This window comes from Suncus etruscus, chromosome 5, assembly GCF_024139225.1.
Source record: "Suncus etruscus isolate mSunEtr1 chromosome 5, mSunEtr1.pri.cur, whole genome shotgun sequence".
In the NCBI taxonomy this organism is placed as follows: Eukaryota; Metazoa; Chordata; class Mammalia; order Eulipotyphla; family Soricidae; genus Suncus; species Suncus etruscus.
The window spans coordinates 83868108-83880366 of NC_064852.1; the positions used below are offsets into that span (position 1 = coordinate 83868108).

The 12259-nt window shown below is 37.2% G+C and overlaps 1 protein-coding gene across 2 annotated transcripts in view; it reads right to left on the minus strand.

The window, feature by feature from the left end:
• The window catches only part of ITPRID2 (ITPR interacting domain containing 2), a 42442-nt gene that overhangs the window by 4943 nt on the left and 25240 nt on the right, over positions 1-12259 (minus strand). Inside the window, exons 11-16 of one of the 2 annotated variants that reach the window (XM_049773558.1) lie at positions 10479-11669; positions 8193-8270; positions 7985-8112; positions 6940-7087; positions 4765-4830; positions 3109-3570 (exon numbers count right to left, since the gene is read on the minus strand). In XM_049773558.1, coding sequence (XP_049629515.1) covers positions 3109-3570; positions 4765-4830; positions 6940-7087; positions 7985-8112; positions 8193-8270; positions 10479-11669 — 2073 coding nt within the window. Of the gene's footprint in view, positions 1-3077; positions 3571-4764; positions 4831-6939; positions 7088-7984; positions 8113-8192; positions 8271-10478; positions 11670-12259 lie in introns of both variants that reach the window. The other variant, XM_049773559.1, reaches the window with a different exon arrangement.

Below are 12259 nucleotides of genomic sequence, written 5' to 3' on the forward strand. Positions count from 1 at the left end.
TGATAGAAAAATAAAGAATTTGAAGGACAAGTGCCTTCAAACTATTACAGATTCTAAAATAGGAAGCTCCTAATTAATGTGTTTAACAAATTCTGGAAAGATTGGATTTATATTCTGATTTAAATATCTTCAAATTCTTATTTTGCTACTGAATGAGTATTTATTATAAATGTTTTAAGTAATTCTCCAGGATTAACAGAATATAATAGGAATAATTACTTCAATGGCTATATTCTACCAGCCAAGCTATTAAACAGCCTAGTCAAGAAATGTTTTATCCTTAAGAAATTTTATATATAATACATATAATAATATATAAACATGTATATAAATATAAATAGTAAATATACAGTCACTAACAACATTGAAAATGAACACTCAAGTATTCATTAGGGAAATCCTTGTGCCAGATAAACAGCTACACATTTAAAATTTCCAGAAAAACAATAAAACCAAAGAAAGTGAAAAGGAACAAAAATATGGCATGGTGGGAGGGGGAGGGGTGCACCTACTTCTTCAGTGAAATATAGCAAGAAGAAAATCATGTAATTTCAAATAAAACTGGTCTTTGATCAAAAAAATAAAAAAGGATTATAATCACAGTCATACCAAAAAGCACAAAATAAAGGCACATGGGTTTGATAAATGCTGACCATCCCTATCAATTTATAAAATAATTACCTCTATAGGGAAAGAATTAAGCCTTTTAAAATTACATCTAAGATATGGCCTATAAATCAGTGATCTAAGAGTCCTGACGTGGAGGAGGGGACATTGGGAAATGATGAAGTGAGTGAGGCATTCTTGTGGGGGGAATGATGGAGCAGCATCACAAGTATAAAATTTCCTACTACTGTATTATTGTAAAACATATGTAGTAAAATTAAACAAATTAAAAATCAAACTAGCAACTCATATATTTTGTCAAGAAATGACATGCATTCAATTTCTTATCCTAAATGTGTTTCCAATGTGTGGAAAGGTATTTCTCCATATGATAGAATATTAGCAAACAACCTGAATATAAATTCTGGATTTTCTTATGTACAATTTCATCTGCAAGAAACAGTAGGTGAAAGCAGATAATTGCTTTAGAAACTTTTGAACTCAGGAACACAGTAAAAAAAAAAAGTACAGGCATTCAATATTGGCCAACTTTCTCAGCTCAGGTGTTATGAACCACACCTGACACTTAGGTCAGTAGTACTGAACCGTCAGACAATGGCCTGATATGTGGGACAAGTGCTGACAGTATAAAATAAAGGCTGAGGAAAGCTACTGTATGGAGTATTCTGCTGGGTTTCAAATCACTCTCCATGACCACCTCACAGTAACTCATGATTTCATGCAGTCTTCCAAAGATCAATTCCCAATTCTACAAGTAAATGTTAGGATTTTTTCAAGGTCTAATTGATTAAATATTTAGGTATTAACCACTTCTATAAAAAGTATAACACTATAATTATTTTAAGTTTGGAGTGTTACACTTTTAATCCTATCCATAAACTAGTGGTTTTTATCATACAACCTGGTGATTGGTTAGGAAAACACAGCTTACTGTAGTAAAATTAACTTTGTATGTTCTATTAATTATAAATGAATTCTAAGAATTATAATTCATTCATTACGGGTTCACACTACTAAATTTACTGAAAACACTAGATTAAACACAAGGGGTCACTGATGATAACTCTATTTGGACATTTCCTACTTCTAAATACTTATTTCTTAATGCTTTTCTGTGTGATTTAAAATCTATTCTGAGCTACTTTTCTTTACCTTCTTACAATACTTTAAATAAGTTTTATTTTCTTTTGTGGTCATACTCCTGAAGAGGATTTGTGGACCAGATGGGGTACAGTGATTAAACCTGGGTCAGCTGTGTGCAAGTCAAATGTTCTAACCTTCATACAGTATCTTCAGCACTAAACATACAATGTTTTATCTTGTATATACATTTTTAATCTTTATGGATAAGATATTAACTAAAACTTAAAGAAAAAGATGTCTTTCTTTCATGTAGAGGAAACTCCTCTTTATATAAGGAGTCTAAAAAAAACTATAGGTTTTGGTATCTCAGTTGAAAGACAGTAAATAATTGTGGTTCTTCATCATAATTTCCTTTAAGAATTCTTAGGGAAGGTCCAAGGAGGTAGTGCAGAGTTTATTCTTGCACATGGTCAACCTGGGCTTGATACTAAGCACCACATATGATCCCTAGACCACCACATGTGATGTCCTTCCAGGAGTTATCTCTGAGCACTGTCAGGTATGGCTCCAATACAAAATAAAAACCAGAGAAAATTATTGAACTTGAGATAATGTTGAATTAAAAAGGAGAGGAAAAAGGACCACAAAAATCTTTTTTTTTTGAGGAGGGGAAAAAAAAAATCTTTTTTTTTTTGGTTTTCGGGCCATACCTGGTGGCACTCAGGGTTACTTCTGGCTCAGAAATGACTCCTGACAGGTTCAGGGGACCATATGGGATGCCAGGAATCGAACTGGGGTCTATCCTGGGTGAGCACATGCAAGGCACATGCCCTACCACTGTGCTATCACTCCAGCCCCTCTAAAATTTTTCTTAAAAAAAAAATTCCTTCTCATAACATGATCTTAAAACTAAAAACAAATATCATACCAATTTCCTCAAATAATCTAGACCTCTTACCACTATAGCTGTCTTAAACTTTGCAGCATTTGATAACATAACTAAAGTTACTGCTTCAGATTTACACACTGCTCTCATTCAAAATAAAATTCTGTACTTCATTTTAAATAACTCCTATGATTTCCACATTTCTAGAAATCCAAATTACTCCATCATTTCTCAAATGTGAAAACAAAGTTAAAGAGTTGTTACCTGATCATCTATTTTGAACCTTACTTATAGAAAGTACTAATTATTTCACATTAAAAAATAAAATTTACAGAAATGCCACCACAAATGTATCTAACAGACTGGAGCTTGGACTGGAACTTGATTTAAAATCTTTTAAGGCTGTTTAACATATTTTAAAAATCTGACAAAGCTCAAATATAAATCTCATCAAACATTAACACACTGCCACATAAAATACATAAAATACATAAAATACAAAAAATACTCACCTCCCGTATGACTTGTTGCAATTCTTCTTGTTCTACATTTTTAGGCATTTCCTCAGCATCTGGCACTAATGGGGTTTTTCCATACTCTTCATCCACTTCAGACTTTCGTCCTCTAGTTTCTGTGGCTTCTTCAGCTGCTCCAGCTTCTTCAGAACTTTCCACATTTGGAGGTGTCTGTATAGAGCCTGTTCTAGAAGGAGCAGTTGGTGTGAGGGCCACTGATGCTCGGAATACCTTCTTCCGTGGTACCAGGCAGGTCTTAGATTTGACAAGAGAGTCAGAAGGTATTCCAGTTCTTCTATTAGCACGAGAAGGACTAGAACAGACAGAAGATGACTCAGATGTAGCTTGTGAGAAAACAGATTCTGAGCTTTCTCCAGGAGGAATGTCAAATCCCATTTCTCCGAGTCCTAAGCCCAATTCAGACTTCAAATATGATTGTTCTCGCATCAATTCAGTGACCTAGATGGAGAGAAAAAAGATATTTTTTCTATCTTTTGAAATTAAGACCAATAAATAAAAAGATTAAAATCCTAGTTATTACTTTTGCCCAAGTAATACAATTTATAGTAGTATTATTCTAATTTATTCATTTAGTAACTACTCAGCTTTATTCCAAAAACAGCAATGAGAATTTAAATTCGTAGAGAGGCATAAAATTTTAACTAGAGCACATAATTAGATAAACTATATATCCTAGTATAATTACTACCACAGGGGCAACCAAATTACTTTAAGAGTAAATACTGAAAAACTACCTATTCATAATGCTTTTACCCCAAATAAATTAACTTGTCTAAATTACAATAAAGTGTGGCCTGAAAAAAAAAACCATACTTTTGAAAGTCACCTTATATATTCAACTAATAAAGAATCTGGACCTGACTGTGAAATTACATTTATCCTTATCTAGAGATTAAATACTTTTTAAGAAGCACTATTTCTTTCCAGGACAAAAATAAATCATACTGCTATAATGCAGCTGGATTCCTGGTTGTATAAGACTTTCAGAAGTACCACAAATTACTTTTAATCAATTCAACTCAGTGAATTCTGCATTTAAATTTTTTTTTTCAATTTCACTACAAAATTTGTGTTTACAACATGTTTTCCTAAAGTATTCCTCTTACATGCAGTTTTGCTTTCTGTGGTTTTAGTTATTCAGTCAGTCATGGCATGAAAAATTAATTACAGTAAGATAATTTGAGACATCAGGCACATAATTTTTAATATAGTACATATTGTTATAATTATTCAACTTTATTAGTTATTTTTCTTAGTTACTTATAATCCCTAATATTTTGTTTGTTTTTGGCCCACACACGGTGATGCTCAAGGGTTACTCCTGGCTGTGCGCTCAGAAATGACTCCTGGTTAGGGGACCATATAGAAAGCCAGGGATCGAACTCAGGCTTGTCCTGGGTCAGCTGCATGCAAGGCAAATGCCCTATCGCTCTGGCCCCTATAATCCCTAATTTTATGAATTTTTTCATAGGTCTGTATATACAGGAAAAAAATGGTACATATAAAGTTTTTCCATGAGAAACAGTACATGTAGGCTTTTCCATTCAGTGTCTTGGACTATATTATTAATTAATAAGAGGGCATTATTGTGTATCACTCCCTTCCCCATGATTTAAAAGGAGAGACACTTACTGGTTCCATTACATTCAATGGAGAAGGGCATGACAAGTTATCAGCACTTCTACTGCCACACATTCCCTGAAAAAGAACAATATACAACATAAGTGTATGTATATATGTTTATAATTTATGTCACTGAGGTACCAAGCAACTAGTCTGACTCTCAACTGTCATGAACACACATTTTCCAAGAGGAATCAAAACATTTGGAGAGTTAGATTTTGAAACCCAACCAGTGATGTTCAGGGTTTACTCCTGGCTCTCTGCTTAGGGATCACTCCTGGTGGTGCGTAAGGGACCTTATGTGGTGTTGGGGATCAAATGGGAGTTAGCCACCAATAGGACAAATGCCTTAATCCCTCCCTGCACTCTTTCCAGCCTGATGAATCAAAACTTTAATAGAAAAATATTCAGAAATGATACAGAACTTTTTATTCTATCCTATATATGTTCACACATATCAATGATTCTACTACTACATATATGCATACAGAAATGTGTTTGTATTCACTCATGTTGAACAAAATCAAGATTCAAGTAACAGAAAAAAGTTCACTATTTCAACATTTAAAAAACTTATCAAGGGTCCAAAGTGAAAGCACAGTGGTAGGGCGTTTGCCTTGCACGTGGCTGACCCGAAATGTTCCCGGGATTGATCCCTGGGATTCCATATGGTTGTGCAAGCCTGCAAGGAGCGATTTCTGAGCTCAGAGCCAGGAGTAACCCCTGAGTGCCGCTGGGTATGGCCCCAAAACAAAAAACAAACAAGAAATTATTGGTTCCATCACTAGTATCACCTATAGTCCCCTGAGTACCACCAGGAGTGATCTCTGAGTGATCTTAGGAGTCAATCTTGAGATACTTGAGTGTGACCCCCCGAAATAGCAAAAAGTTGTTTTGAAATCAACCTACTTAGTAAATTATATGCATAGGGGGGTCTCAGGTCACACATGGCAATGCTAGGCCTGGCAGGTGAATGTGGTGATCTGGTCAAGGAAACATGAATGTCACACCCAACAGAGCTCAGAGGACCATTAAGAGCAGCCAGGATCTGAATTCAGGGCTCTGAATATGCTAAGCATGTGCTCTATTATTCGCAACATTTTAAAATAATATACTATACAATTCAAACATTGGCATAAGGATATACATTTAAAATTCATGGAAAGGAATATGTTAGGTATAAAAGATAATACAAAATGAAAGTGATTTTTTTCATTCTCTTTATACATTTGGTTTTCTTAAAGATCTCATAGAATACTTAAAAAACATTACTAAGAGAATGCAAAATAAGGAAACATTTAAAGGAAAATTATTCACAATTAAAAAGGGGGGATAAAGTAAATAAAAGATATATTTATGTTCTTGCAATCACAAGTTATTATATGCAGTGACATATCTAAATTAGTCTTGTTAACCCATTATCACTTGTCCCATTATATGGTTCCTTATTCTCTACTCAAAATTATGATTAAGAAGCTGGAGGATAGTAAAGCAGTAGGGTGCTTGCCTTTAAGAAGCTGTTAGGGTTCAATATTCCATATCCCATATGGTCCTCCAAGAACCACTGGGAGTAATTCCTGAATGCAGACCTAGGAGTAACCCCTGAGCTAGGCTGGGTGTGGTCCAGAAACCATAAAAATTTAAAATTAGATTTGGGCCAAGGATGTGGTTCGGGAATTGGAGCACAGCCCTGAATGTGCAAAGACCTAGGTTCCAAATTTAAGCCCATGTGGAAGCCCACTGCATCCTAGGAAGATCCTAAGGCCCCTGAATACCAGTAAGAGTAGTCCACACAACAATTTAAAGAACTATAACTTAAAAATATCACTTCATTTATAAGTATAGTAAACATTTCCTTACATAGTCCATTAACGTGGGGAGGTTTAACATTCTGCATATCTATATTAAAGTTTCTTTTTGTTTGTTTTTGTTTTTGGGTCACACCAGCAGCGCTCAGGGGTTACTTCTGGCTCTATACTCAGAAATCGCTCCTGGCAGGCTTAGGGGACCATATGGGATGCCAATATTCGAATCACCAATCTTCTGCATGAAAGGCAAACGCCTTACCTCCGTGCTATCTCTCTAGCCCCTAAAGTTTCTTTTTTAATTAAAGCTTATGTCCTGAATTATGTGGAATACTGAAAGTCTTTAATGAAAACAGCTGACAACCCTCTAGGACCATACCATGATGGTCGAGGACTGGAAAGGAGAAGGCGTGCGCACCCGCAGCTGCTCCTCCAGCCCCATCAGGCGCTCTTCCAGCTGCAGCTCCAGCTCCTGAAGCTCCATTCGAACTGAATTTCTCAGACTCTGGAGCTGATCAACTTCATACCTAGGTAGGGGACAACTCAGTGTTTGAAACCAAAGGTAAACAGTTTGGGAATCCTTATTCCTAACTCTCTTGTTATTAAAGCTAACATTCCCAGTTCTATAAATGAGCCCCAACAGCAGCTGAAAAACCCACAAGGATTTCTTCCTCTACCCTCTCTCACAAAGATACCATCCATTAAAAAAGATTTCAAGCACCATTTTCCTTAATACAATAAAGAAAAAACTTACTCAGAAAAATACTCACTACATCTCAAGGTATTTTTTATTGTTTATTTGTTTCTAATTAGGGGCTCTCCTGGCTCTGCTCTCAGGGATCGATTCTGGTAGGTCATGGAGCCAGGAGGCAAACCCAGATGAGCTACATGCAAAGCATGAAAAGTATCCACTATACCACTGCCCTGCCCCACCGTTTTAAAGTAATCGAAACTAGATTGAGTAGACACTCAGTTTCACAGATACAAGATACACAGCAGTTGGAGTACAACCTAGTTTAAATGAAAGCTGGCTACGCTTTTAAGGATGAAAATGACTGACTGAGACTGACCCAAGACCAAATGGACTTTTACCTTTCCTCACTACATCTCAAGGTATTTTTTATTGTTTATTTGTTTCTAATTAGGGGCTCTCCTGGCTCTGCTCTCAGGGATCGATTCTGGTAGGTCATGGAGCCAGGAGGCAAACCCAGATGAGCTACATGCAAAGCATGAAAAGTATCCACTATACCACTGCCCTGCCCCACCGTTTTAAAGTAATCGAAACTAGATTGAGTAGACACTCAGTTTCACAGATACAAGATACACAGCAGTTGGAGTACAACCTAGTTTAAATGAAAGCTGGCTACGCTTTTAAGGATGAAAATGACTGACTGAGACTGACCCAAGACCAAATGGACTTTTACCTTTCCTCTTCAGTCATATGATGATAGACCATTGTTTGCTGTCGCAGCATTGCTAACTCTAAATCCATCATCTGTGTCCTAAATAAGTTTAGGCTTCGCCTCATTACCTGAAGCTCCTGAAAAGTATTCTAAAACAGAGTAAAATAAAATTAGGCTTCTACTTCATAGGAATGTTCCTTGAACTTGGTAGTTTTAAATCAGAACTTACTTCATACAGAGGTAGAACAGATGATTTCTGAGTACTATAAGAAGCAGCAGCAAGATCAGCTCCTCTCATCATAGGGTACTTCAAAAGAACACAAGTACAATTAAAAATTAATATTTAAGTAACTATATCTCAAATTCTCTATGTTATTAAAATGTATATTGGGACCTACATCTTTTTAAAAAAAAAATAAAACACTTTATAATGCAAACAGGAATCAAAGAAATCATTAATTCCTTCATTAGTCCTATTTGTTCTAAATATAACCAAAAAAGCCACACATATAGAGTTTCAGGAAAGCAGGAAAACAAAAGTCACATTAAAATCTATACAAGTAATAGCAAAGAGTATTCTAAGACAACACAACTACTCACTTGGATGAAGAGAATAGCAAATAATCATTACACTCAGTTTTAAATATCTACTACAGGCAATTAAAAAAAAAGTAAAAACTACTACAAACTTTTATTTTTTTTCTCACCATGTATGAAAAAGGAAAAAAAAAGGAAAAAATGTTGGAAGGCAAGTGGAGAAAGCTATAAATACTAAAATTCCTGATTAGATGAGCCAGTGTTCTCAACACTGACACTTTAGTTGAGCTTTAACAGTAAACAGGACTTGGTATGGCAAAGACAAAAAGTGAGCATTCAAAGTTTAAAAACAAAAACGTGTCATTTGTAAAAGAGTTTGGAATGCTCAACTATTTAAAAGCCTATATGTTCAAAAGAACTAAACACAAAGAAGGAATAAGACTAGAGATATGCAGAGAGCAGATCATGGAAACATGCTGTGTGCTGGGGTTGTATGATGGTGGGGAAATTAATTTGCTGCTTCACTGATAGAACATGTAAGAGAAGGCTACATCTAGAACAAGAAAAACTGAAAAGAGAAGAAAGGGAACAGGAAAGGGAAAGGGAGTTTGCAGTAGACGAGGGGAAGGATAGGCTGGGAGAGAAAAGAGGAGGGAGACAAAGAGGAGAAGGGAGGCAATAAAAGGCTATAAGTGAAAAGGGCCCTGGGAGTTCCACCTTCATGTTAATTATGGCTGAAAGGTTAAATACCTGACTCATAGAAGTAAACTTTGTAAGGAGGAAGATACACCACATTCCAGTTAAACTGAAATCATTAAAAGACAACTAACATGAGACTCAGTTATGTATTTTGATTTTTAATATATAACTTAAAAAGGTACAACTTTGATTTTCACTGTCAACGTAGACTCTAGTCCACTATTTCATAGGGTAAGAAATCTATTATAAGGGCTGGAGTAATAGTGCAGTGGGTAGGGTGTTTGCCTTGCACATAGCCTACCAGAGTTTGATACCTGGTATTCTATTTGGTTCCTTGAGCCTTCCAGAAATAATTGTTGAGTGCAAAGCCAGGAATAACCCTAAGCACCAGATGGTGTGACACTCAAACCAAAACCCGAAAAGCAAAAACCAAATCTATTATATATAGTCTAGGCCTCTTGACTCCTAACTGAACATTCTGATCATCATACTACATTGTCATTTTTTCATTTTCTCTGTTGCCTAAAATATAAGAATTTCAAGAAAAAAATCTGCAAAGAAATTATGCAATTTGAAAGTCAAATCTATGAACAGCTTGTTTGTTTTCATTATTTTGGGGAAAATATTTAGAATAATATATTATTTCTAAAAATCTTAGTGTGTTGACTATAAGAAATGAAATGTATAAACTAATTTTTTTTTCAAATTGACACTTTACCTGATCTCTGGTTCTGCTCTGGAGTTGTCCAGTCTTTGAACCCAGTGTTAGCAGATTTTTTTCTGTGCCAGGAAACCAGCAACAAGAGCCAGTGCATGAAGGGAAAGCTTTGTCAGAAGTGCAACAGGAGTAGAATCAGGAAAATATGGTGCCACAGAAGCCAAAGAGAGGAAACTTAGAAAACAAATGGTAAGCACTGTCAAAGAGCAGAGAAAAGCAAAGAGTTAGTACATTAAGATGATTTGTAACAAAGACAACTTGGCTAAGATAAATGAGGAGAAACTAAAGGAAGAGTATTCAATGGCCTATATTTCTTTGAAGGAAGGGAGATGATAAGCATTAATTAATAAAGACTATGAGCAGAAATTAATTGTTTGGGACAAGTGACAATGTTACCCTTAAGAAAGAAGACAGATAGAAATAAGTTTCTAGGCATGTACAAAACAAACAAACAAAAAACTGAAATGATTCATGACCAATAGGTCTCAGTTTATCTGTAAAATCAAAGATGTACTCGACTTGTGAAATGAAGTTAATAAAGACCCTTTTTTTCTCTCATACCTGTGACAGATTCTGCAGTGAGTTTCTAATATCATGCAATACTCTTCGCAGCTGCATCTCAATGGCAGAAGGAGGGTTGGCAGGGCAGGGTCGGTAGGGAGCATGGCGATGAGAGTAAGGGCATCCAAAAGGGGAAAAGGCATTACAGGTGGAGCCTGATATGTTGGGGACACTGTGAGTGCTCAGAGTTCTTGTGTGCTCACAGAAGGGCCTTTCCTGCCACTCCGAGTGGAGAGAGTGAAGGGAGCAGGTGGACTGAGAGATAGGTGCTGGAGTATAGAGGGAGCATGTAGGAGTCCTTGAGTGACGGCATTCCTCCATCTGGCGGGCCTCACTCTGAGAGACTTCTTTCCTCACAGATGATGATGAAGAGATAAAAATTGAGGATTTAACTACAGGTTGACCATCATGCTCTGTCACTTCCTGTGCCAGTTGCTGTTCCTCTTCCGGCGTGTACTTGTAAGTGAAGGAAGGTGGACTACATCGGGTCTCCTTTCCAGGGGACAACCGAACATTGACTGCAGACACGACCCTCACTGGGCTCAATAAGGTGGTTGGTAAAGACTGAGACCTTCTTAGAGGATACCCAGCTTTTGCTAAGTACCTGCGTTTTAACAAATCTTTTGATTTTATGAGGCTACGCCCTACTCTTTGATTAGACAGACTGCAAACCTTCATTTGAGCTCTTTGCAAAGCTGTGTTAACTCTGTCCACGGAAGAAGGAACGCCAGTGCTAGTTTTAAAGCTCTTCTCACTGCACTCAATAGAAGCCAACGATGTAAGAATATGGTGTGTGGTGTACTGAGCAAATTCACATTCGCTGCCCTTATCCATGTCACTTTCAGCACTAGCTTCTCTCTGCAGCTCCTCAGGCTGTGGTGGAGATAAAGGCTCTTTTGTTTCAGTGACTTCAGTAACGTGATCCTCTGCACTACAGGTGGACTGTTTATTTCCTGTATTCTCAACAGTTTCGCACTGGGAGATATCCTGGCTATGTGACCTTTTGTCAGTAACTTTGGCTGCCTTCTCTCTTCCTTTCTGAAAAGGGGTAGGAGATTCTTCCTCTGACTCATTAAAGTAAGGCTGTTCTTGGACTGTTGGTGTGACAAGGTCTTGACCGAATGAGGTGACTGTTGTCTCACTGTCACAACTATCAGCACTACTACCCATGGCTTGCAAGGACTCATGAACCTGTGGAAGAGACACAGGGAGAATTTAAATCGTCCAAGAAACAGGAGCAGATACCAAAATTTTTAAAACACCTCTTTATTCTTCTGATCTCCCACCTGTTTTGACCCTGGCTAGTCAAAACTGCTTTTAATAATCGACAGGAATCCCTCCGCTTTCTCACAAAGTAGAAAATGAGATTTCTAAACCATGTACTATTTTCTTGACATCTTTTTTGTGGGGGAGGGGTCACACCCAGCAGTGCTCAGAGGTTACTCCTGGCTCCATGCTCAGAAATCGCTCCTGGCAGGCTCAGGGGACCTTATGGAATGCCGGGATTTGAACCAATGACCTTCTGCATGAAAGGCAAACACTTTACATCCATGCTATCTCTCTGGCCGTTTCTTGACATCTTTTACCATTACCCATATCCTCCTTCCTGAACAAGATTCATGGGCATAGGGCCGGAGAGATAGCACAGCAGTAGGGCATTTGCTTTCCACACAGCCGACCCAGGACGAACCTGGGTTCGATTCCCAGCATCCCATATGGTTCCCCGATCCTGCCAGGAATGATTTCTGAGTGCAGAGCCAGGAGTAACCTAAGTGCCACTG